Source organism: Oncorhynchus mykiss, chromosome 17, assembly GCF_013265735.2.
Source record: "Oncorhynchus mykiss isolate Arlee chromosome 17, USDA_OmykA_1.1, whole genome shotgun sequence".
NCBI classification, from domain to species: Eukaryota; Metazoa; Chordata; class Actinopteri; order Salmoniformes; family Salmonidae; genus Oncorhynchus; species Oncorhynchus mykiss.
The window spans coordinates 48,641,941-48,668,091 of record NC_048581.1 but is presented as its reverse complement, the minus strand read 5'-3'; the positions used below and the strand labels follow the sequence as shown (position 1 = coordinate 48,668,091).

Sequence of the window (26,151 nt, the reverse complement as noted above, 5' to 3'; positions counted from 1 at the left end):
GTATTTAAAAGGTATTAGAAATAGATCAAAACAAAATAATGTTGACTTGAAGACCCCCTGTCAACTAATATCAACACTTATATTTAGTTCTGGAAGTTTAAGAAACATTGCCTTGTGCCTTGAAATGCCGTTACCAAAAACCCACATCCTCATGACGAGGGAAGATAATGAAAGTTCACAGAAGCAACAAGTACAGCTATCCCTATCAATTAGTTAGTGTTTTTACTGATATAAATTTTGTTTAGTAATTGAGTGAATAAAACTCAAAATTGTTATTTCTGAAAAATTTGTCACGGAATTTTGACAATTGAATTGATTACATTGGGAAATCATAGTAGTCACAAACCACAGTTGGGTTCACAAGTTTGGACAGTGGAGCAGTGTTTTCCAACCCTGGATCTCGAGTACCCCCAACAGTACAGTTTCATTGTAGCCCTTGACATACACACCTCATTCAACTCATGGAAGGCTTGCTGATTTGTTGACAAGTTTAATCCGGTGTGCTTGTCCAGTGTTATGATACAAATGTGTAGTGTTGGGGATACTGGAGGACCAGGGTTGGGAAACACTGCAGTAGAGTACAGTAGTGTTGTCACAATACCAGCATTTTCTACTTCCATACCAGATTAGTATCACAATACTCAATACCAAAACGATACCGTTGAAAGGAAAAAAATGCATATTAGCCAAAGTCACAGAATGGCATTTGGTCCAGACAGATAAACTCATCTACTCCTCTGTTCAATCGGTGGGCATCTTTTGAGTTCAATACCAATATTTTTTTTCTGTGACATTTTTCAGAGACAGCCATGTATGCATTAATGAATCAATTACACAAATCAATTTCACTTTGTGTTTAGCAATTTAACTACATAACATAATGGTAATAATTGTATTTGAATGGTATATCTCTTGAAGAACTGGGTAAATCCAGATGTAGCGTAGGCCTATTCAAAATACAGGTGAATGCATATTCAACAGGAGTGAGTGTGTGCATGCATTGAGTTATTGAGCTTGTTTTGGGCTGATTTCATGGGGCTACAGATGACAAAAAAAAATCAGTTTCCCTTCAATTTGGTACTTAATTTCTTGTACTGTTCAACATAATTTGCATAGAAGTAGTTTATTTTTTATAAAAGTGAGCGTTGTCTCTTTAACCCGTAATGACGTCATTCACAAGGCAAGAGGGGAGCAGCCCGTCGGAGCCCTAGTCAGTTAGCTGAGGCAATAGATCATCTTTGGGAGAGACGTGAGTGAGAGGCCGATCAGCTTTGAAGTCAGAATATTTAGCGTAATGATTTGCGAACAAAGTACTGGGGTAGGGAATTGATGTTGGCTTCAGCTGTAAGCTAGCAAGGATAGTTCGCCTACAAAGCTGGAAGATACCGGTATCGTCTTGCATGGTAAAGTGTTCTAGCCAGACTAGCCTGTATGGACATTGTTTTGCAAACAGCAATTAACAGTTTCACAATGCCGTGTCGCGTTATTCAAGTGTGTTAACTTCTGTGCCGCGTGAGTGGGGAGCTAACACGATGCAGGCTAAGTGGAGCAGGCACTCGCGCTATAAGGGGTACGTCGGCTGCGCTGGTACAGACTTGAGCTGTGAGACACATTTGACAGAAGTACCGAAAGTAACAAGAATTCTAGTACCAAACCATTTTTCATGTTCTAGTATCTAAAAGGTACCGGAGTTTTGTTATACCGCACAGTGGAGTACAGTAAAGAAAATTAGAGTACAGTACACAGTAGAACACACAAGTTGAGCACACTATGTTCTGTATTGTACTGTGCTGAACTCTACTGTACTAAACTCTACTTTACTGTACTCTACTCTTCTGCGCTCTACTGTGCTGTACTTTGATGTCCAAACTTGTTGAGGGCTCTGGAGTGGCGCAGTGGTCTAAGACAATGCATCTCAGTGCAAAAGGTGTCACTTCAGTACCTGGTTCATTAACCTGGTTCAGTACCTGAATCCAGGCTGCATCACACCCGGCTGTGATTGGGAGTCCTATAGGGCGGCACACAATTGGCCCAGCGTCATCCAGGTTTGGCCGGGGTCGGCCGTCATTGTAAATAATAATTTGTCCTTAACTGACTTGCCTAGTTAAATACAGGTTCAACATAAAGAAACATAGACGTCTATGATTGGTTCAGATTTGGTAATAATGCCAATACCCAAAGATGCAAAGGAGGATATTGCATATTTCCACCTTTTTGTGTTCATCTTCAGGGTACATCACCATGACATTCATATCCATAGTTTCTGTATAGTACAGCTCAGGGACCCATGATGTAATTCTGTTACCGGGTTTAAATCCACTTCATTTTGGTTGGATTAAATGCGGAAGACACATTTCAGTTGAATGCATTGTTGTACAACTTACTAGGTATCCCCCCTTTCCTTCCTTTGCTTAATGTAGTTCAATAACCAAAATATATTTTAAAAAATTCAACTCGGTATGTCATAGCTGACACCCCATTCTTTCTGCAGATATCGTTGAATCTTTAATTCGCAGCAGATATTTCCGTTTTTGGGATGGGGTTGGGATAGGGTTTCCTTACCTTGATTTAGCCTAGGTTTTTGGGAAAATGTGGACACGTAAAAAACTGAGGGAGATTATGCAGAAATGTTGTTACCGAACTTCGTATCTGCACTGTTTTTACAGTAAATGTGTTTTTGTAAAGTAGTCCTTGTGCACGGAGTTCAACTTTGAAATCAATGGTTGTTGTTTGGCATACCAATCTGACTCTGTGTGATTCTGTTACCGTGGAATTGGCCACATATTGGTTTCCTTACCTTGATTTAGCCGAGGTGAACTATCCATTTTTAAAGGGGGTCTCCATTTTGTTGTGCTTTGTTTGACCGTTGGCTTTAAGTGATGTGTATTTTATTGCAGGTACTCCCAGTGACTATGTGTGTAGGTAATGCTCTCTGAGCCCTGCAGGACGTCATGTCTGAAGAGGCCATCTCAGGAAGCGACCTGGACCCCAGCGTTAACAGCGAAGACGAGGATCTGGAAGAGGAGGAGGAGGAGGAGGAGATTGAGGATGAAGATGAGGGTGACAACGATGGGGATGATGAAGATGATGCAGTCGGTGAGTGACATGGCTGGTGTCTTGCCTCCGACTTAATACTCACAATTAGTACTGGTTCAGAACAGAAGACATTCTAGAAGTGGTTCTAATTCAATCTAAAGACTTGAAGTCGGGGGTGCACGTTGTGAACAGCGGAGTTGCGCTTCCTTCCGCGTCAACTGAAAGCGCCAGGCTAAACTTCTACGCTGTTGTAATGCCGCAGCTGTTACGTGCTTTTACATTGCAGCGGAGGGAACCGTGCACGTGCGCAGATACTGTGTACGAGTGCATCGTTTTGCATTGCTCTCACCAGCAATACTCTCAGTTCATGTTGCTGCTTGTGGCAGTGTCATATCGCCAAGTCTCAGTTTAACAATGGTTGCAAAGCTGCCAGCTGCTAAGAAAAAGGGATTCAACTAGTTTTCTTTTCTTTTTTGTCAAGTCTGATGCAAAACATAGGCTGTCTGTATTTCAAATACGATCTAATGTAGTCAACCAGTCAGTTACAAAGTCTGGCACGCTATTCCCTACGTAGTGCCCTGCATCAGGGGACCTGGTCAAAAGTAGTGCACTTACATGGGGAGCAGGGTGCCATTTGGGAGTGAGTCGGGCACTCGGAGAGAGTCTGATCCGCCAAGGCCCACGTTGCCAGACGGACCAGTTTTGAGCGTGTTAGAGCAACAGGTAGGAGAGTCCAGGTTCAGGGTTTGTTGACCGCTTCTGTAACGAGACTTCCAGCCTGGAGCTGCCGGCATCTGCTCTGAGCGGCGCCTCTCAAACGACGTGTTCAATGCCAGGAATGTGAGAGGCTGCCAGGGGTAACACCAGGCAACCCCCGCTCATTCTCATACACTCGGGCATGACTGTCCAGAAGGATGGGAGTGTAATGAAGACACTGGCTTGCGTCACCAATGGCACCCTATTCCTAGTGTACTACTTTTGACTGGTTAGACGTAGTGCACTATTTAAGGGAATAGGGTGCCATTTGGGAGGACCGACACTGTCTGTAATGTCAGTCTGACTGGGGCCGGACACTCATGTCAGTCTGACTGGGGCCGGACACTCACGTCTGTCTGACTGGGGCCGAACACTCACGTCAGTCTGACTGGGGCCGGACACTCACGTCTGTCTGACTGGGGCCGGACACTCACGTCTGTCTGACTGGGGCCGGACACTCACGTCTGTCTGACTGGGGCCGGACACTCACGTCTGTCTGACTGGGGCCGGACACTCACGTCTGTCTGACTGGGGCCGGACACTCACGTCTGTCTGACTGGGGCCGGACAGTAACGGTCATGAATGGACCATAGAGAAGATGATCAGTTGGCCCAGTAAACAATACAAGAGTTAGGATTTAGGGATGGTTTCCCTGATAAATCATTAAGCCTGATCCTGAACTAAGAATCTTGTTCATTGGAGATTCTTCAGCTCATTGACCAGACACAGATTAAGCCCAGGCCTGGACTTTAGAATTAGTTGATTGATTGTCATTCTTTGCTCCTCTCTCCCACAGATTGGCCAGAGGGTGGCCAGGGCAGTACAGAGACGGAGACCCAGGAAGGGAGGGACTCCCCCTCAGCTACCTCACCCTCAGAAAAGACTCCCTCTGAGCCCCCGTCTCAGCCAACCTCCCAGCCCCCCTCCAGGGCTTCCTCCCGGCCCAACTCTAGGCCTGAGTCTCGCTCCCAGCCCCCCTCTGGCCCCAGTTCCCAGCCTCCTTCTCGCCCTGAGAGCCCCAGCCAGGACAAGCCATCTGCGGGCAAGAAGAAGAAACCGAGGGCCTCAAAGTCCCAGGCCCCTTCGTCCTGTCCTGAGACCCCCAGCAAGGACAAGACCTCAGTTGGCAAAAAGAAGAAACCGAGAACCTCTAAGTCTAAGGAGCCTAAGCCTGCTAAACCCTCGAAGACAGTACACATGAGGAAGAACATCAGGTAGGTACACTCATCTGTTTGATAACAAGGGATTGAAACCACCCTATCTCCTCTAACCCATCCCCCTGTTCTCTCTTTCTCTTCTCTAACCTGTCCACCTCTCCTCCTCTCCTCTAACCCATCCCCCTGTCCCCTCTCCTCTAACCCATCCCCCTGTCCCCCTCTCCTCTAACCCATCCCCCTGTCCCCCTCTCCTCTAACGCCCTCCCCCTGTCCTCCTCTAACCCATCCCCCTGTCCCCCTCTCCTCTAACCCATCCCCCTGTCCCCCTCTCCTCTAACACCCTCCCCCTGTCCTCCTCTAACCCACCCCCCTGTCCCCCTCTCCTCTAACACCCTCCCCCTGTCCTTCTTCTCTCCTCTAACGCCCTCCCCCTGTCCTCCTCTAACGCCCTCCCCCTGTCCTCCTCTAACGCCCTCCCCCTGTCCTCCTCTAACGCCCTCCCCCTGTCCTCCTCTAACGCCCTCCCCCTGTCCTCCTCTAACGCCCTCCCCCTGTCCTCTCCTGTAACCCATTCTTCTCTCCTCTAACCCATCCCCCTGTCCTCCTCTTCTCCTCTAACCCATCTTCCTCTCCTCCTAACCCATCTTCCTCTCCTCCCAACAGGACGCTGCTGAAGGAGCACCAGATGGAGGCAGTGACCAAAGCAGCCCAGCAGGAGGAGTTAGAGAGGCTGAGGCGTCTGGAGCAGCAGAGGAAGGACTTCATGGCACCACCCGTCCAAGAGTTTTCTCCAGCAGGTGAGAGTCCTATTTCAGCCTGAAGCCCTCTGGACACTGACTGTCATAGAGGGGCTCCATTTTGTGGTTTGTCATACAAAGGATTCTGTAGGGCCCTATAAAATATTACAACTTTATTTTTTGCCTGATTCCATTTTCTCTTTTGTTTTTCCAGGTCCAAGTTTTTTCAAATGTTCATGTTTTTTTCTCTCAAAATCACACTTTTTTTTAATAATAGAAAAACAACCCAATTGGATGTTGTAAATCCCCAACACTGCTTAAACCACATCAGGAGACCACTTTTGAGGTCTCAGAAAATCTAAGAAATTCAGATTTTCGGGTGTAGTGACACTTTAATTAAATTGTGCACCAGCAGAGAGGCCATTGTTTGGTTAGCGACGTTTCTATAGTTCTCATGTGATGGCAGAGTTTGTGAATTAGAAGACTTCCAAACCTCTCTGCCAATAACAGCTTGTTTTTAGTTTCCCCCTCCTCGCTCAGACCACTCCCATACAGTCCTAGCAAAATGATTTATTGAGAAACTGCTCTTTTGACCATTAAAATTGAAACATAGTCTACTTTGTAGTTAACATTTAATTGAGAATGTTTTTGGGAAATCCATTCCATCTCTACTAGAAGATGACTGTCATCAGCATCACCTCTGACAGGTTCTCTAATCGCTGACTGCATTCCTCTGCCCTTTCAGAAAGTTGCAGGAAAATATGAATCATTGATGCATTTTGTTAATGTCTTATGATTCATTTGGGCAAACTAATTACTTTTCTAATAAGCTGAATACATTTGGTTGATTTCCTACCAAGTTCAGTGAATGTTTTAATATGGTTGAATGCAGTTTTAATGTATGGATTCCGTCTGCGTTCTCCACAACGCCGATTTTATAGAGCCCTAATTCTTCCACCCCATGGTCGAGGGAGATTTATTTTCCTAACCTCTTACTTATTTCCTGTCTTTGCATGTCTCTCTCTCTGTCTCTCTCTCTGACTTTATTCACATGGAACGTTAAATCCCTTAAGTTGTCAAAGTAAAAAAAAATAGCAACAATGGTCGGTGCGCTCTCTCTCATCTCCCCTCTCCTCTCTCCTCTCTCATCTCTCCTCTCTCATCTCCCCCTCCAGTGGAAGCGGTGCCAGGGAGGCCTGGAGAGGAGGAGTTTCAGGGCCAGGGGTCGTTAGAGGCGGCTTTCCTAGCCAGGCAGGACGTAATCTGCCTGGACAGCAGCGACAGCAGTGGAGAGGAGGAGGAGGAGGACGCCAAGCCACCAGCTATCCCCACTATCACACCCACTATCAGAGACGGTAAGACCAGTAGAAGGACTGCTAAAACGGAGGGAACAACCATCACCCTCTGTCTAGTAGGGTTGTCACGTTACCAGTATCACGTTACCAGTATCACGTTACCAATATCACGTTACCAGTATCACGTTAACTATATCACGTTACTCAAATTTCCATGGCAAAAACACAAAGCAGACTTCACTATTTGGTCCTTTTTTAAAGGGGTAGTTTGGAATTCTGTCAGTGAGGCCCTTCATCTACTTCCCCGTAGTCAGATTAACTTGTGGATACCATGTATGTATCTTCATCCAGTGTGAAGGTTAGAGGTAGTTTTGGAAGTCTACAGGAACAGCTAGCATGCTAGCTGTTCCCATAGACTTTGTCATTTCGCTAACACTAGTTAGCAATGGCGCTAACGCTAGCGACTTCTTTCAAACCAAAATGGTATCCACAAGTTTATCTGACCCTGGGGAAGTAGATAAATGTCCTCATTGCCAAAATCCCAAACTATCCCAGTGACATGTTTTGTGTGCCAATAGCTTGGGAAATGAACAAATATGACTCTGGGTGACGACACAAGGCTGTGTGTTTCTTTGAGAAACGAAGTCCGCTTCTTATTTTATTGATTCCTTGCCATGCTACTTCTGAGTATAGTGATACAGGTATTGTGACAACCCTACTATCTACACTACAGGCTTAGAGCCAGACATTCTAGGTAAAACCTAGTTATAAGGATCCTTGGTTAGACAAACAGGAACATAAACACAGTTCTTGGTTAGTACTAAAAATGCTGTATCTAGAGTGAGCACAGACCTCATAATTACTTAATAATCTATGTGAGTCATAATGTCATGTTTAGCTGTCAGGTTATGAACACTTAATGTCATGAATAGATAGATAATACATTCCCCTGCTCTGGACCAAGCCTTCTCTACATTGGAAATAAGTGTGTTATAAAGCTTTCACTTTTTACATTTTTAACTGTTTGTTTTTTACCCAAAAATAAATAAATAAATACATCAAATCAAATTCTTCCCCAACCCAGACGTGATCGAGCTGAGCTCTGGGGATGACGACACACTGCCGATCAGCAGCGAATCGGCCAATGAGGATGAAGGTGCGGGGGGCACGGAAGAGAGCAGCGGAGCGCACATCAACGACTCACTCAACCAACCAGACGCCCAGGGGAGGGTCCTGGTCAACATCAACCACCCAGCGGAGGAGGAAGACCTGTACCTCGTCCCACAGCTGGCTCGTGCAGTCAAACCTCACCAGGTAGTACAGGGGAGCTCCACTGGGCCGTCACTACGGTCCAATTTCCCGTACACAGATTAAGCCTAGTCCTGGATAAAAAAAAACCTACCTTCTCACGGGTTAATATCCATTGAAAGTGTTTTTAAGTCGAGGACTAACGTCAAGCCATGTCTGGGAAACCGGTCCTAGTCTTCTAGCTGCTGCAGTGGATGTGTGACTTTAGCCGGAGGGAGCAGAGCGTGAACCACTTTGTCAAGGTGGTCTCGGAACGTGAGCCAAGTATCGAATTCGTGAAAAAAAGAACTGGTGTAATTCATTGCCATTTTTCGGGGGGGGGGGGGAGCATCTCCCGCTCTGCAAAAATAACACGGCCAGTGTAGCATGCCTGTTAGCCCTTACCCTGCACCGTGAAACGCGGAGGCCAAGGTGTATTCTACCGTATGAAGATAGTTCAGACGTGACACCATTCACTTTTTCCATCGCCGATCTCCTCTTCACTCGGCTCTTGATTCACCTCTCGCTCTCACCCGTTGCTTTCCATCTCTCTTTCCCCTCCCTCCCTCCCAGGTTGGTGGGATCCGGTTCCTCTATGACAACCTGGTGGAGTCTCTGGAGCGCTACAAGGGCAGCAGCGGGTTTGGCTGTATCCTGGCCCACAGCATGGGCCTGGGTAAGACCCTGCAGGTCATCTCCTTCATAGACATCCTGCTGCGACACACCGGGGCCCACACCGTACTGGCCATCGTCCCTGTGAGTTCACGGATAGAGAGAGTGGTTGGGTGTGTGGTTTGAGTGAGTGTGTGTGTTTCTCTTTGTCTCTCTTCCTTTCTCTCTCTCTCTGCTCTCTCTGCGTCTCCCCTGTCTGTCGGTATCGCTGTCTGTCTTGTGTGTGTGTGTATGCATACATCTCTCTAGCTTTTTCTCTCTCTCTCCCCCAGGTGAACACGCTCCAGAACTGGTTGGCAGAGTTTAACCTGTGGCTCCCATCACAAGAGGCCCTGCCCCCTGATAGTGACCCTGCCGAGGTCGCAGGACGCACCTTCAGAGTCCACATCCTCAATGATGAGCACAAGTACGTAACATGATATAGTAGAGCTAGCTAACACACGTGTGTGTGTGTGTTATATCCATAACACAAAACGCACTAACTAGTATGTGTGCGTGTTTACCAATTTTGACGTGTGTGTGTGCGCCCTACAGAACCACGGTGGCCCGGGCTAAGGTAGTGGAGGATTGGTCACGTGACGGGGGCGTGCTCCTGATGGGTTATGAGATGTACCGCCTGTTGTCCCTGAAGAAGAGCTTTGTGACGGGCAGGAAGAGGAAGTCCAAGAAGCCCCAGGGACCCGTCATCATCGACCTGGACGAAGAGGACAGGCAGCAGGAGCTCATGAAAGGTCAGGGGTTAGAGGTTGCTGTGGGGCCCGCTGTAGGTGGATCTAGGGCCGTAGTCGTCTGAGTAGAAGTGCTGATCTAGGATCAGGTCCCACCTGTCCATCTAATATTATTCATAGTGATCTAGAAGGCAAATCTGATCCTAGATCAGAACTCCTACAAGAAACCCCTGATCCATTGAAAATTAGAAATTGCGTACCAGTATAATGATGAAACAATAGAGTATAGAGAGTTGATGTTGGAGAATAATGCGTTATCGATATCTGCATAAATGACCATTTATTCAAATGCCAAGGCTGATGTATTTTCTGCACATCAATAACATCATAGTGAATGAAAATGATGGTATTAATCACTACTGTAGTACATTAGAGAACGGTGTTATTTGATTTATTCATCAGGCATTCCTGTAAGCTGTGTTTTACTCTCTCCTTTCTCACACACCTACACTCTCGCTCTACTCCTCCATACATTTCCTCAACCTGTGTTTTGCGCTCTCTCTACCTCTCCACCTACCCACCCAGGTATCGAGAAGGCGCTGGCCAGGCCTGGTCCAGACGTGGTGATCTGTGACGAGGGCCACCGCATCAAGAACTACCACGCCAGCACCTCGCAGGCCCTGAAGAACATTCGCTCCAGGCGACGCGTGGTCCTAACGGGCTACCCCCTCCAGAACAACCTGATAGAGTACTGGTGCATGGTTGACTTTGTCAGGCCTGACTTCCTGGGCACCAGGCAGGAGTTCAGTAACATGTTCGAGAGGCCCATTCTGAACGGGCAGTGTGTGGACAGCACGCCACAGGACGCCAGGTTGATGAGATACAGAAGCCACGTGCTGCATAGCCTGCTGGAGGGGTTCGTCCAGAGGTAAGTTCCACAAATAGGATTTCTCCTGACTTAATCAAGAATTCCCACTTTGCTCACATTATCCTCCATTCACATATTATTTGCACAACCCTTTCCCCTGACCAAAATCCTGATCTCAAGTTGTCCAATAGCCATATGTATCGAGGGTCATACATATACGACCCATTATCGCATTACTCAAGAGCAGAGAACAGCCTTACAATGGTGTTTAGGGAGAAGATTTTGGGTGACCCAGGCATCATCCCCAATCCCAAATCAACCCCTAGCTCCTACTCTCTCCTATAGCTCACTAAGCTGATCTTTGCGCGTTGTTTCCTCCGTGTCTGTCCCAGGCGAGGCCACGATGTGCTGAGGGACCAGCTGCCCTCCAAGGACGAGCACGTGATCATGGTGCGCCTGTCACCCCTGCAGAGGGCCCTTTACGCCGAGTTTATGGACCGCTTCAGAGAGGCAGGTAACAGCGGCTGGCTGGGCCTCAACCCGCTGAAGGCCTTCTGCGTCTGCTGCAAGGTTAGTCTGAGATGGCTTCACTGGTGCTGTGGGGTTAGGCAGGCAGGCAGACACACAGAGAGCCAGGCAACAGCAGCTACACAATTTCTGATGATTTGGAGATGAAACGCAGGGACAAATGCTAATTCTGGGGATATTGTCTTGTATTGGATTTGTGCTACAAATTCTAAAAAGTTAGCATTTGGAGACAGTGGCCAGGTAAACAAAAACCGAAGCATGGTTTGCTGTCATAGCTTGTCCATAGACTGCTTACAGGATAAGGAAACCAACATGTAATTTGGGTGAACTGTCCCTTTAAAGCAGTCAGGCTAATCAGCCTACTCTTGACACCTGGACCAGAGTAACATTATTGTAGTCTGTTCATTAATCGTGTGTGTGTGTGTGTGTGTAGATCTGGAACCACCCTGACGTGCTCTATGAGACCCTTCAGAAGGAGAACCTGGCCAACGAGCAGGATTTGGACTTGGATGACATCACGGCGGCCACCAACCCCCGCTGCCCTGGCGCTGGCCTGAAGGCCAAAGCGGCCGACTCGGCCAACAGCCGGTCCAACATCACCCTGCCCCCGCTCAATCCCATCCAGGAGAGAGCCAATCAGGTCATCACCTACGAATGGGTACGCCTTGACACCTCTCTCTGACTCTGTCCTCCCAACCCACCCGCTGGTTGGTTGGCTGGAATTTTGTCAGGTACTTCTCCTGAGTTAGCCTGGTCAAACCACACCGAACGTTGCTGTGTCTAGTTAAACCAGGCTACCTTAGTGTTGGGAAAAATGAAAAAATAACACCATTATTGCAAAATTATTGCATGAATTTCCACTGTGGGGATTCTAATGTAGGGCTGTTACTTTGACTGTATTTACGCCACACCAGCGGTCACGAGTCATGATGGCAGTCAAATTCCATGTGACCGTTTAGTCATGGTAATTAGGCTTTTCCAAGCTCTGATGCTGCTGCTGGTCATTAGTAGCCTACCAAACTTGCTAACTGCCTGATACTCAGCACTCTATTGTCCCTCTAATCACTCTGACATCAATGCAAATGTTCTCAAATATCAAATCAAACACTTCATGAGAGCCCATGTGCTCATGTTGCGCAACCTTTCTATAGGCTATGCAATTGTGGGAGAAAACAAAGGGATGGCCACTATTAAAAAGAGGAGGACCCCATCAGCTTTCTTTAGTTTAGGCCTACTATATTTATTTCTCAGCCTTCCTAATATTAAGCACATTACTTCTCTATAAAACAGGATTATAGCCTACCAGGCTGGCATGAAAATGAACCGTGGGAGAAGCGTCCTCCATTCACTATTTAAGTGCATAGATTCCTTTTTTCCCCCCGCTGCCCCTGTTTCGAGCTCGGTGCATGATAATGAGACATTATAAATAAAAACAAATTTCACACATATATTATTTAGTATATGTAAAGACAAGATTAAATCAAGAATGAGTGACAATATTAGCCTATCACCATCATTTATATATTATCACTTTTGAATGATGCCCAGCTTAAGGCAAACAGTGCATGTTTTTTTTGTTTTTTTGTACCTTTTTCAAATCTTACTCGCACACCTCGTGTTGCTTAACCCATAGGCCTATATGTTTTGATCAGGTTTGTATCACACCTCATGTAGCCTAACTCATAGGCCTATATGTTTTGATCAGGTTTGTATCACACCTCATGTAGCCTAACCCATAGGCCTATATGTTTTGATCAGGTTTGTATCACACCTCATGTAGCCTAACCCATAGGCCTATATGTTTTGATCAGGTTTGTATCACAACTAAAGTGGCCAAATAACTTCTTAACGGGTATAGAGCCTAACTGGCATACAGTGGTTCCTCCTTTTAAAAGTTGCGAGATTACGCCGTGGGACTTAGAAGTAATTCTTGGTTTAGTACGGTACCCTGCGTTTAGTACGGTACCCTGCGTTTAGTACGGTACCCTGCGTTTAGTACGGTACCCTGCGTTTAGTACGGTACCCTGCGTCACCACTTCATTCCTCCAGACCAGCGCAAGGGGGGACTTAGAGCACTGATTATGCTTTTTGGGTCCTACTGTGTCACTAACTGACAATGAATGGGCGACATAAACCTAAATAGAAACTGATAATTGTGCTCGACCTCAATATTTCTTACTAAAACTGTTCTTACAGTAAGGTTGTTAATCTTTTATTTTGTTAGTGCTACAGTAAGAGCAAAATAATCCTATGTCACTTCCGACCGTTCACGTTGTACAGAGCCTGAGTGGCGCAATGGTCTATAAGACACTGCAAAGTACTGCAAGCTGTGTTGCTACAGATGCTGGTTTAATACCCTTGGCCCCATCCTGCCACACTTTAAGGGGCATTGCACTAGTAATGACGCTGACTAGGGAAACGTTCCCGCTGTTCTGTTCTTAGTACCAGTCTGCACGTTCAAACTAAAACAACGTAACTAATAATGGCATCTTTATGTGTTCGTTAATAAAATTATAAAAATACTCTTTCAAAATGTCGATTTTTTTTAAAATTTATTTTTAGTTATTGATCCATAACGAATAACTATGGCAATAAATATCCCTGAATTACCACTGAATTACAGAAATATCCTCCAATCCTCTATATGTAATTATTGGCCGAGAGTCACGTCGTGTTTTTCGATATACTGTAGGCCTACTGTTGGCGACATGAGTCTCACTAGTGTTGACTCATGTGGTGTAGGTCTTATTTATAAATAGAGCATATTGAAGTTCGAAGCAATAGGATTTATTTAACGAGACAAGTCAGTTAAGAATTTGATTTTATTTACAAGGACAGCCTACTCCTTCCTCCCCATCGGGGAATTGAACCCCGGTCTCTAGTACAGCCTTTTTTGAAGGCTACCAAATGCTTCTCAAAGATGCCTTCTGGTGGTCAAACTAGCACTAACTAGCATTAATAGTACCAGTGGTTCACACTTAAATAACCTGCCATAGAATTCTGCGGCACCATGCAAGCTGCGCCGCAGTACGCTGCAACGTTTGAAGGAGGAACCACTACATATGCAGCGATTGAGTTTCAAGCCGTGGTGGGAAAAGTACCCTATTGTCATTACTTGAGTAAAAGCAGAGCCAGAGGCACACTCCAACACTCAGATATAATTTACAAATGAAGGGATGACCAGGGATGTTCTCTTGATAAGTGTGTGAATTGGACCATTTTCCTGACCTGCTAAGCATTCAAAATGAGTACTTTTGGGTGTCCGGGAATGTATGGAGTAAAAAGTAAATGTATTTTCTTTGGGAATGTTGTGAATTAAAAGTAAAAGTTGTCAAAAATAGAAATAGTAAAGTATAGATAGCCCAAAATGACTTATGTAGTACTTTAAAGTATTTTTACTTAAGTACTTTACACCACTGGTTTCAAGTTTGGGGATGATCATTTTCACCATTAAAAATACACCTTTTAATAAAAGTATTATATGCGTAATTGTATTTGTGTGCACTTTTGAGATTGGTGTTTTCCTGCTAATGGAACATTTGCGCTTGTAGCCTACTGCCGTGTGCACATTGATGTGCTTATAATGTGAAGAAATAGCCTAATAGGTTGTCAACATTTTATGCTAAACATTCTATTCTGTTGCGTCAGGCTCATTGCTTAAAACAGTTGTTTTTTATGATAGTGATTGTATTAATTGGGATCTATTGCATCCCACAACTGTCCCGGACTGTTTTGAATATTTATTTCTCGCACAGAATAGGTCAACTTTTGTACTGTGGGGGATAATAGATTGACACAGGCTAGTGCTTTTGTTGTTCGTTAGGCCTACTCATCTTTTTTGGTAAATGTGGATTGTTCGTTCTTCCAATGTCTTCAATATGCACCTTGGAATTGGATAAGGACGAGCGCAGTTGTGTCCCCGATGTGTCTGTCTTCACTTGTAGCCTGTGAGAAAGACCCGATCACATGACTGAGAGCCATGTGCGTGAGAGAGGTGCTTCGGCACGCAGTGGGGAAAAGTAACTCTTATATTCAGCCCAAGGGCACAATGACCACTGGCTGCAAAAGGCATGGATTTGTTTAGATGGCATTACGGCCACACAAAGAAATTTTGTGGCATTATCAAGGACTTGTCAGATTGTGAATGAGAGACTGATGAAGTGTGGACAGCCTGTGCAAAAAACAACAAAGCAGAGCTCATACCTTTTCAAGCTGATTTTTTTCAAATCATCATTAGTTGCATCATGCATCCTTAGAATGTATTAAAAATAAAAACATATAGCGCAAAGTTTGTATCACAACTAAAGTTACATTAATAACTCTAAATTAAGCATATTGGAGTACTTGTCTCTTTGTTAACCTCTCAACACAGAATAGCCGTATGTGCGCACTCCCCCAAATCGTTTGGAGAAAAGATCCTTCATTTTATTGAGCTATGTTCAATTCTATTCTTCATAATATAAAATAATGCCACAAAATTCTAAGCAAATCTTGTCTTCTAAATGAACTGGTATAGCCCACAGCCATATGGCATAGCCAGATTAGGGCCCAACAAGGACAACTCAGTTTGCTATTCTGTTCTTCTGAAATAGACCTGTCTAAAATAAATAATTGATTTATTGTGATGGTGTAGACTATATTATATGGATTTATTATACATTTTAAAATGTTTTTGTTCCAAAGGTCTGCATCACTGGCTTGTAGGCTGTGCGTGGAAGCCAGGAAATGCTAAATGTTTTTCTGGTAATTAACAGTCAATTACCGTGAGACCCGGAAGTTATTTACTTGACAATCACCGGCTGACAATGTCATGAACGACCACAGCCCTATTCTAACGTTATATTGTAAAACGTTAGACCTCCCCTTGGTGTGAAAGAATGGACAGCTTCACTCACCCACTTCCTGTCCTGTTCCATCTCTGTTCAGGCCAAGGACATCATGAGCAACTACCAGACTGGAGTTCTGGAGAACTCAGCCAAGATGCTGCTGCTCTTCCATCTGATCGACGAGAGCGTGATCAGAGGAGACAAGATCTTGGTCTTCAGGTTGGATCTATTCCTACGGCTCTTTTGGAGTGTGTTTATGTACATCATCGGTTTGAATGAAGTGTTTTCTCTATGAGCATACTCTTCTACTCTAACGTTATTGACCTTTTTCTTGCAGAGGACGGAAATTTGTGTTTTTGCTTTTTAACCTAGAAGTATCCATATGGTTGAAGTTAACTGACTTGAACGTGTTTTTAACGTGTGTGTGTCCATCAGCCAGAGCTTGTCCACCCTGACCGTCATTGAAGACTTCCTGACCAGACGGCCAATACCAGCAGGCCGTGTCTCCCCGAACAACCATGGCCAGAACCAGACCTGGGTCCGCAACATCAACTACTACAGTGAGTCATCGTCCACACGACCCGGTTCCCATGGCAACCACTACTCCCGGGGCGGTGTCAGTGTCGTCGAGCCCATGGCAACCCTTTGACTCTCTTTCCGTGTCGGCTCAGCTGTGAACCCAGATCCAATTTAGATGCTCACTAACGTACTCTGTTGTTCCAGACTATTAGACCGGAGTTGTTTTCACAGAAAATTGTCCTGTGACATGTACTTGGCTTCAAACTGATAACTTTACTCATCTACACTCTCACTTTGCCATTTTCTCAACCATCAGGGCCCATTTTCATAATCTCAGAATGGGAGTGCTGATCTAGGATCAGGTCACCTCTGTCCATTCGTTATAATCTCAGTCGGGAAAAAAAACAATGAATGAATCTGGGCGGCCCAGGTGTTTTATTTTTCTTTATGAAGTCATACCGCCCCCTACTGCACTGACCACCGCAATACACTAGATCCACTAGTGAAGTATTTATGGCACCCTATTCCCTACACAGTGCACTACTTTTTACCAGAGCCCTACATAGGGAAATAGGGTGCCATTTGGAACGGAAGACGATTTGACTGGAATCGTCCCATGATGCTGATGTGAATGTGTCTTGTCTGTCAACCCCCAGGGTTGGATGGGAGTACGTCTGCTTCAGAGCGAGAGAGACTCATCAACCAGTTCAACGACCCAGAGAACACCTCCACGTGGGTCTTCCTCCTGTCAACGAGGTACTAGACTGTACACACACTGATACGCATAGAAGTGAAATTGCTGTGATCTGATGGCTTCTGCCCTTTCTAATAATTATATTTCTATGCTTATATATTGTTCAATCAAATACACAACAAATGCTGTGTTAACACAGGCAGCCCAATTGTGATTATTTTTCCACATATTGGTCTTCTGACCAATCAGATCAGCTCGTTTGCCTATAATTGGGCAAACGGTCAGAATTGGGCTGCCTGTGTAAACGAAGACAAATACACTCAATTAGACACACTCGCTCACACAGATATATTTCCACACACACAATTGCATATATTCCCCCTTCCTTTTGCATATAAGTCAACAGCTGAACAGGGAACTTGATCAGCTGTTCACTTAGGCATATACACACGCACACACACATACAGGGTAACATACACACTTGTGCATGTTGTTAATAAGCCTGTGTTGTGTGACTTGCAGGGCGGGCTGCTTGGGGGTGAACCTGATCGGGGCCAACCGGGTGGTGGTGTTTGATGCGTCGTGGAACCCGTGTCACGACGCCCAGGCTGTGTGTCGAGTGTACCGCTACGGCCAGAAGAAGCCCTGCCACATCTACCGCCTGGTCTGTGACTTCACCCTGGAGAAGAAGATTTACGACCGGCAGGTCTCCAAGCAGGGCATGTCTGGTAAGGGGGGGGGGGGGGGTACAGTGATGCACGATATGACTGTGTGTGTGTGGAAATTGCTGGATTAATTTGAGATACTTAAATCAGAATGAATGGCAGCGTGTAGAAGTTGAATTATGAATGACAGCGTAGTACAAGCCAGGAGAGTCTAATTAAGCAATTGGGCCTGAGGAGGTGTGGCAAATATACCATGGCTAAGGGCTGTTCTTTTGCAAGATGCAATGCTGAGTGTCTGGACACAACCCTTAGTCCTGGTATATTGGCCATATATCACAAACCCACCGAAGAGCCTTATTGCTATTATAAACTGCTTACCAACATAATTAGAGCAGTAAAACGAAACGTTTTGTCATACCCGTGGTCTGATAAACCATGGCTTTCAGTCAATCAGAATTCAGGGCTCAAATCACCCAGTTTATAGTTGGTCAGTAACACACTGTGATTGGTTGTGTCTCAGTGGTCAATAACACACTGTGATTGGTTGTGTTCAGACCGCGTGGTGGATGACCTGAACCCAGTTCTGACATTCACCCGCAAGGAGGTGGAGTCTCTGCTGCACTTTGCAGAGGAGGAGCCTGACTCGACCAAAGCCCCTCCCCAGCCCCAGAAAGAGATGGAGACAGTCATCAGCCAAGCCTGCCAGCTCTACCCCCACCTCATCACTAAGGTACGCTCACACACTCACTCTCTCACAGATGCACACTGTCATGCATCACTGTACATCATTATTATGGTACACGTGCAATCGATCAACCACGTTGATCTGTACCCCACCAGGAACCCTTCCACCATGAGTCTCTGCTGGTGGACCGGAAGGAGTCCAAGCTCACTAAAGCAGAGAAGAGAGCCGCTAAGAAGAGCTACGAGGACGAGAAGCGTGCCTCCGTGCCCTACTCTCGCCCCTCCTACGCCCACTACTACCCAACCAGTGACCAGACCCTCATCAACATCCCAGCCTTTAACCAGCGCAACTGGTGAGTGACAATCTCTCCATTCTCTTACCTGCGCTATCACAGCACTAACAGACCAGTAACTACCAAAATAAAGGAAACACCAACATAGTGTCTTAGTAGGGGATTGAGCCAGAACAGCTTCAATATTCCTTGGCATGGATTGTACTTGTGTATGGAACTGTATTGGAGGGAGGTGACACAATGTTTGCACAACAAATTCCATAATTTGTTGAAAAACACTGTCTGTCTCCGCTCCAGAATCTCTCATATAGTTGGAAGTCAGAAGTTTACATATAACTTACCAAAGTACATTTAAACTCAGTTTTTCACAATTTCTGACATTTAATCTTAGTAAAGATTCCCTGTCTTAGGACAGTGAGGATCGCCACTTTATTTTAAGAATGTGAAATGTCAGAATAATAAGTTATTTATTTCAGCTTTATTTCTTTCATCACATTCCCAGTGGGTCAGAAGTTTACATACACTCAATTAGTATTTCGTAGCATTGCCTTTAAATTGTTTAACTTGGGTTAAAACGTTTCGGGTAGCCTTCCACAAGCTTCCCAGAATAAGTTGGGTGAATTTTGTCACATTCCTCCTGACAGAGCTGGTGTAACTGAGTCAGGTTTGTAGGCCTCCTTGCTCGCACACGCTTTTTCAGTTCTGCCCACACATTTTCTATAGGGTTGAGGTCAGATCTGTGTGATGGCCACTCCAATACCTTGACTTTGTTGTCCTTAAGCCATTTTGTCACAACTTTGGAATTATGCTTGGGGTCAGTGTCCATTTGCGACCAAGCTTTAACTTCCTGACTGATGTCTTGAGTTGTTGCTTCAATATATCCACATCATTTTCCTGCCTCATAATGCCATCTATTTTGTGAAGTGCACCAGTGCCTCCTGCAGCAAAGCACCCCCCACATGATGCTGCCAACCCCAGTGCTTCACGGTTGGGATGGTGTTCTTCGTCTTGCAAGCATCCCCCTTTTTCCTCCAAACATAACGATGGTCATTACAGCCAAACAGTTCTATTTTTGTTTCATCAGACCAGACGACATTTCTCCAGAAAGTACGATCTTTGTCCCCATGTGCAGTTGCAAACCGTAGTCTGGCTTTATTATGGAGGTTTTGTAGTAGTGGCTTCTTCCTTGCTGAGCGGCCTGTCAGGTTATGTCGATATAGGACTAATTTTACTGTGGATATAGATACTTTTGTACCTGTTTCCTCCAGCATTTTCACAAGGTCCTTTGCTGTTGTTCTGGGATTGATTTGCACTTTTCGCACAAAAGCATGTTCATCACTAGGAGACAGAACGCGTCTCCTTCCTGAGCGGTATGACGGCTGCGTCGTCCCATGGTGTTTATTCTTGCGTACTATTGTTTGTACAGATAAACGTGGTACCTTCAGGTGTTTGCAAATTGCTCCCAAGGATGAACCAGACTTGTGGAGGTCTACAATTGTTTTTCTGAGGTCTTGGCTGGCTGATTTCTTTTGATTTTCCCATGATGTCAAGAAAATAGGCACTGAGTTTGAAGGTAGGCCTTGAAATACATCCACAGGTACACCTCCACTTGACTAAAATGATGTAAATTATGTCAATTAGCCTATCAGAAGCTTCTAAAGCTATGACATTTTCTGGAATTTTCCAAGCTGTTTAAAGGCACAGTCAACTTAGCGTATGTAAACGTCTGACCCAATGGAATTGTGATAGTGAAATAATCTGTAAACAATTGTTGGAAAAAATTACTTGCGTCATGCACAAAGTAGATGTCATAACCAACTTGCCAAAACTATAGTTTGTTAACAATAAATGTGTGGAGTGGTTGAAAAACAAGTTGTAATGACTCCAACCTAAGTGTATGTAAACTTCTGACTTCAATTGGGTTGAGATCTGGTGACTGAGACACACACACACACACACACACACACTCTTTAAATCCTCTATGCTCATTTGAGACCTCTCTTTCAACGTCACTGAGCTCTCTTCTGGGTATTTTCTTCATGACTCTAAGCATAATGGGATGTTAATTGATTAATTAACTCAGGAACCACACCCATGTGGAAGCACCTGCAAATACTTCAATAGGGCAGAGCAAGCCTAATTGGCAGGCCTAAACTACTACCTATGATTTTTCAACACCGTTACCGATTTTATTGGAGGACCAAAAAAAGAAGATCCCGGAAGAAGAAGATTAATCGGCCAAATTTATTTTTTTCTCCATTTTTTTTTATTTTTTATAAAATTTGGAATGACAATTACAACAATACTCGATGAGCAATTATTTTAACTTAATATAGTACATAGATTTTATTTATTTTGTCTCAAATAAATAATGAAACATGTTCAATTTGGTTTAAATAATGCAAAAACACAGTGTTGGAGAAGAAAGTAAAAGTGCAATATGTGCCATGTAAAAGAGCTAATGTTTAAGTTCCTTGCTTAGAACATATGAAAGCTGGTGGTTCAATATTCCCAGTAAATAGATATTAGGTTGCAGTTATTATAGGAATTATGACTCGTTGATTATTTCTCTCTATACCATTTGTATTTCATATACCTATGACTATTGGATGTTCTAATAGGCTGGCAATACTAAAGTGCCTAATCTCAGGAGTTGATAGGCTTGAAGTCATAAACTGCGCTGTGATCAAGCATTGCGAAGAGCTGCTGGCAAACGCAGTATAGTTAGAATTAATGCTTACGAGCCTGCTGCTACCTACCACCGCTCAGTCAGACTGCTCTATCAAATATCAAATCATAGACTTTAATAAACACATAAATACAAGTCTTTGGTCATTAATATGGTCAAATCTGGAAACTATCATTTTGAAAACAAAACCTTTAATCTTTCAGTGAAATACGGAACTGTTATCAACCCCAAGTCTAAATATTGCTGTAACATTGCACAACCTTCAATGTTATGTCATAATTATGTAAAATTCTGGCAAATTAGTTTGCAACGAGCCAGGCGGCCCAAACTGTTGCATTATACCCTTACTATGCATGCAATGAACGCAAGAGAAGTGACACAATTTCCCTAGTTAATATTGCCTGCTAACATTCATTTCTTCTAAATATGCAGGTTTAAAAAAATATTTACTTCTGTGTATTGATTTTAAGAAAGGCAAAAGATGTTTATGGTTAGGTACATTTGTGCAACAATTGTGCTTTTTTAGAATGTGCATTTGTTAAGTCATCACCCGTTTGTCGAAGTAGGCTGTGATTCGATGATCAATTAACAGGCACCGCATTGATTATATGCAACACAGGACCCGCTAGATAAACTAGTAATATTATCAACTATGTGGAGTTAACTTGTGAAGATTGATTGTTTTTTTTATAAGATAAGTTTAATGCTAGCTAGCAACTTACCTTGGCTCCTTGCTACACTCGCGTAACAGGTGGTTAGCCTGTCACGCAGTTTCCTTGTGGAATGCAATGTAATCGGCCATAGTCGTCATCCAAAAATGCAGATTTACCGATTTTTGTTATGAAAACTTTAAATCTGTCGAACTTTAAATCTGTCGATCTTTACTGCCTATCTAAACAAATGATCCCGTTAGATCATTGTCACAACTGGCATTTGACAACAAAAATCACAATTTAAAAATCACTTGAATTAGGATCTGTATTTGTCTTTCATAATACTATTATTATTATTATTATTATATTTATGTATCAGATATTATGCATTTTACCACAATTTCCGCCGTCTTCAAAGTCCCAAAAAGTTGTAAACAAACCAATTTCTAATAATTTTAACATTGCTTACCTAATGAAAAGGCCTGAGTCAAACATAATTCGTAGATGTAAAATGTAAATATTAAAATGTATTTTCTAATTTCTCATTACCCTAATGAACCTTGTTTTCTGTCATCTTCTGAATCTTTTTTTGCCAAAATAACTAGGTTTTCTGTAGGGTGTTCGCCCATAATGATTTCATTCATCGTTTATGAATCGTATATGGTTTAAAAGTTAGACGGTTTACTCAGAGGATTAAGCATGATTAAAGTAAATAGAATGTCATTATGGCCATGGTCAAAGAGTGGTCGCTGCTCAATAGAACACTGTCACTGCTCCACGGGCAGAATGGCGGTAACTTCAAACGTCAAGTGACAAGCTAGCTAGTGGCTGCAGGATCGTGTGTGTGATAACATGGGCTTCTCAAAATGAAATCCACGGAATACCAAACAAAATTCAGCCTGACTTTTTCCACATTTAGTTATATTACAGCCTCATTCTAAAATGAATTGAATAGTTTTCCCCCTCGTTAATCTACACATAAGCAAAAAACAGGTTTTTAGAAATGTTTGCAAATGTAATATCACATTTACATAAGTATTCAGACCCTTTACTCAGTACCTTGTTGAAGCACCTTTTGGCAGCGATTGCAGCTTGGAGTCTTCTTGGGTATGACGCTACAAGCTTGGCACACCTGTATTTGGGGAGTTTCTCCCATTCTTCTCTGCAGATCCTCTCTGTCCGGTTGGATGAGGAGCGTCGTTGCATAGACATTTTCAGTTCTCTCCAGATATGTTAGATCGGGTTCAAGTCTGAGCTCTGGCTGAGCCACCCAAAGACATTCCAAGACTTGTCCCGAAGCCACCACCTGCGTTGTCTTGGCTGTGTTCTTAGGGTCGTTGTCCTATTGGAAGGTGAACCTTTTCCCCAGTCTGAGGTCTTGATCGGAGCAGGTTTTCATCAAGGATCTCTCTGTACTTTGCTTCGTTCATCTTTGCCTCGATACTGACTAGTCTCCCAGTCCCTGCCACTGAAAAACATCCCCACAGCATGATGCTGCCACCACCGTGATTCACTGTCGGGATGGTGCCAGGTTTCCTCCAGACGTGACGCATGGCATTCAGGCCAAAGAGTTCAATCTTTGTTTCATCAGACCAGAGAGTCTTGTTTCTCATGGTCAGAGTCTTTAGGGGCCTTATGGCAAACTCCAAGCAGGCTGTCATGTGCCTTTTTACTGAGGAGTGGCTTACGTCTGGTCACTACCATAAAAGCCTGATTGGTGGAGTGCTGCAAAGATGGTTGTCCTTCTGGAAGGTTCTCTCTTCTCCACAGAGGAACTCTGGAGCTCTGTCAGAATGTCCATCGGGTTCTTGGTCGCCTCCATGACCAAGGCCCTGCTCCCCCGATTGCTCAGTTTGGCCGGGCAGCCAGCTCTAGGAAGAGCCGTGGTGGTTCCAAACTTCTTCCATTTAAGAATGATGGAGGCCACTGTGTTCTTGGACTTTTCAATGATGCAGAAATGTTTTGGTATCTTTCCCCAGATCTGTGCCTCAACACAATCCTGTCTTGGAGCTCTATGGCGGTTCCTTAGACCTCGTTGCTTTGTTTTTGATCTGACATGCACTGTCAACTGTGGGACCATATATAGACAGGTGTGTGCCGGTCAATTGAATTTACCACAGGTGGACTCCAATCAAGTTGTAGAAACATCTCAAGGATGATCAATGGAAACAGGACGCACCTGAGCTCAATTTCGAGTGTCTTAGCAAAGGGTCATGGTAACTCATCTAGATGATTCATCATGGGTGAATAAAATTCTATTTAAAAACTAAGTTTTTACAGGAACTTGATAAAGTGTTACGGTAATGAGACATGTCCACAGACACTATTTTTATGTAATAAATATTATAGTGAAATGTAAACTTCAGCTAGTTTACCTTTGTTATGAATTCATGGAAATACTACAGCAACATTCTGTTTTATTATAATAAATTTGTATAAAATGACCTGAGAATTTAATCCGGACGCATTTTGGTAATGAGAATAAAGGGTGAACATTTACAAAATTCTAAAGAAAATGTATTAAAAATAAGACACTGACATAAACAATGCATCTTACTCTTCAGAACGATAGTATATTTTTGCAGGTGCATCATGGTTTTGTAACTATTTTCTACAGACATGGTTAAAACTTGTTTCATGAGATTCACCCTTCTCGCCTCCAAATTCAACCATGCCATCGGAACCACATCAGACTGTGTATGATCCTCAATCTTGTGTGTTTTGAATCCACTAGGCGTCCCATAGCTCGGGGTGATGAGAAGCCCGTGGCCAGCGTCCGGCCCGTCCAGTCCACCCCCATTCCCATGATGCCCCGCATGGCGGGCATGGGCGTGGCAGGCTCCAGCTCCGGGGTGGGCTTCCCCGTCAACTACCTGCAGAAGGCTGGCGTCTACGTCCAGAGGATCGTCACTACCACTGGTACAATACATTTCCCCGCGGGGACATTAAAGTTTGAATTTAACAGAATTGGTGTTGATAAACACTGATATGCTTGCCATGGTCCTGTTCATTAGGGCACACCGTAGCGAAACGGTTTCTTATTGGATTACGTTTAGATGGTACCTCCCCTTTTTAGAGCACTTTCTTACATGTTGTGCCTACTGAACACGACCCAAGGGTAGGTTTAAGAGTTGAAGGAATAACTGAAACGCTGTGGGGCTGCATTAGGATAGACCCTATAACACCGGTCTATGTCCCAAATAGCACCCTATTCCCCCTATATAGTTCACTACTTTGACCAGCAAAGGGAATAGGGTGCCATTTGTCATGCAGCTATGTTAAGTTGACCATTCCAACTTTAAGCAATTTTAGAAGGTTAGAAACATTTCAGTTAAAAGAAGACAAATACAGTATGTATCTTACTCCTTGTTTTTGACCTCTCAGATATAGTGATCCCAGGAGCCAACAGCACCACTGATGTCCAGGCCCGTATCGGTGCAGGAGAGAGTATCCACATGATCAAAGGGTCAAAAGGTAACAAGAACACAGCCTACAGAGCCTTCAGGAATTATTCATACCCCTTGACTTATTCCACATTTTGTTACAGCCTGAATTCAAAATTGATTAGATTTTTCTCACCCATCAGCACACAATACCCAATAATGACAAAGTAAAAACATGCTTTTAGAAATGTTAGCACATTTTATTGAAAATGAAATATCATATTTACACCCCTGAGTCAATACTTTGTTGAAGCATTTTAAGTGGCGACTACGAGGCCCTTCTTTCCCGGTTGCTCAGGTTGGTCAAACTGCCAGCTCTAGGCAGAGTCTGGGTTTCTCCATATTTTTTCCATTTGCCAATGGAGACCCTGCTCTTGGAAACTTTCAACACTCTAGAAATTGTTTTATACTCCTCCCTAGATATATGCCTCATCACAATTCTATCTCGGAGGTCTACTTACAGTTCCTTGGACTTCGTGGTATAGTTTCTGCTCTGACATGCACTGTCAACTGTGGGGAACCGTTTCTTTCTAAGTCATGTCCAAACAATTGAAACAATTGGCCACAGGTGGACTCCAATCAAGTTGTATTGACATCTCAAGGATGATCAAAGGAAATTGGATGCATCTGTGCTCAATTTTGTATATCATAGCAAAGGGTGTGAATACTTAAGTAAATTAG

The 26,151-nt window shown here is 44.0% G+C and overlaps 1 protein-coding gene across 3 annotated transcripts in view; it reads left to right on the top strand.

Annotated features, from left to right (window-relative positions):
* Positions 1–26,151, top strand: part of rad54l2 (RAD54 like 2) — a 36,767-nt gene that overhangs the window by 4,546 nt on the left and 6,070 nt on the right. For 2 of the 3 annotated variants that reach the window (XM_036950010.1, XM_036950012.1), the window contains exons 2-20: positions 2,898–3,096; positions 4,589–5,006; positions 5,613–5,746; positions 6,862–7,041; positions 8,066–8,295; positions 8,842–9,024; positions 9,213–9,346; positions 9,475–9,671; positions 10,194–10,536; positions 10,869–11,046; positions 11,438–11,662; positions 15,931–16,049; positions 16,266–16,390; positions 17,006–17,105; positions 17,566–17,771; positions 18,263–18,438; positions 18,549–18,745; positions 24,762–24,946; positions 25,412–25,501. In XM_036950010.1, coding sequence (XP_036805905.1) covers positions 2,952–3,096; positions 4,589–5,006; positions 5,613–5,746; positions 6,862–7,041; positions 8,066–8,295; positions 8,842–9,024; positions 9,213–9,346; positions 9,475–9,671; positions 10,194–10,536; positions 10,869–11,046; positions 11,438–11,662; positions 15,931–16,049; positions 16,266–16,390; positions 17,006–17,105; positions 17,566–17,771; positions 18,263–18,438; positions 18,549–18,745; positions 24,762–24,946; positions 25,412–25,501 — 3,565 coding nt within the window. In that variant the 5' untranslated portion in view covers positions 2,898–2,951. Of the gene's footprint in view, positions 1–1,209; positions 1,404–2,897; positions 3,097–4,588; positions 5,007–5,612; positions 5,747–6,861; positions 7,042–8,065; positions 8,296–8,841; positions 9,025–9,212; positions 9,347–9,474; positions 9,672–10,193; positions 10,537–10,868; positions 11,047–11,437; positions 11,663–15,930; positions 16,050–16,265; positions 16,391–17,005; positions 17,106–17,565; positions 17,772–18,262; positions 18,439–18,548; positions 18,746–24,761; positions 24,947–25,411; positions 25,502–26,151 lie in introns of those variants that run through there. The other variant, XM_036950011.1, reaches the window with a different exon arrangement.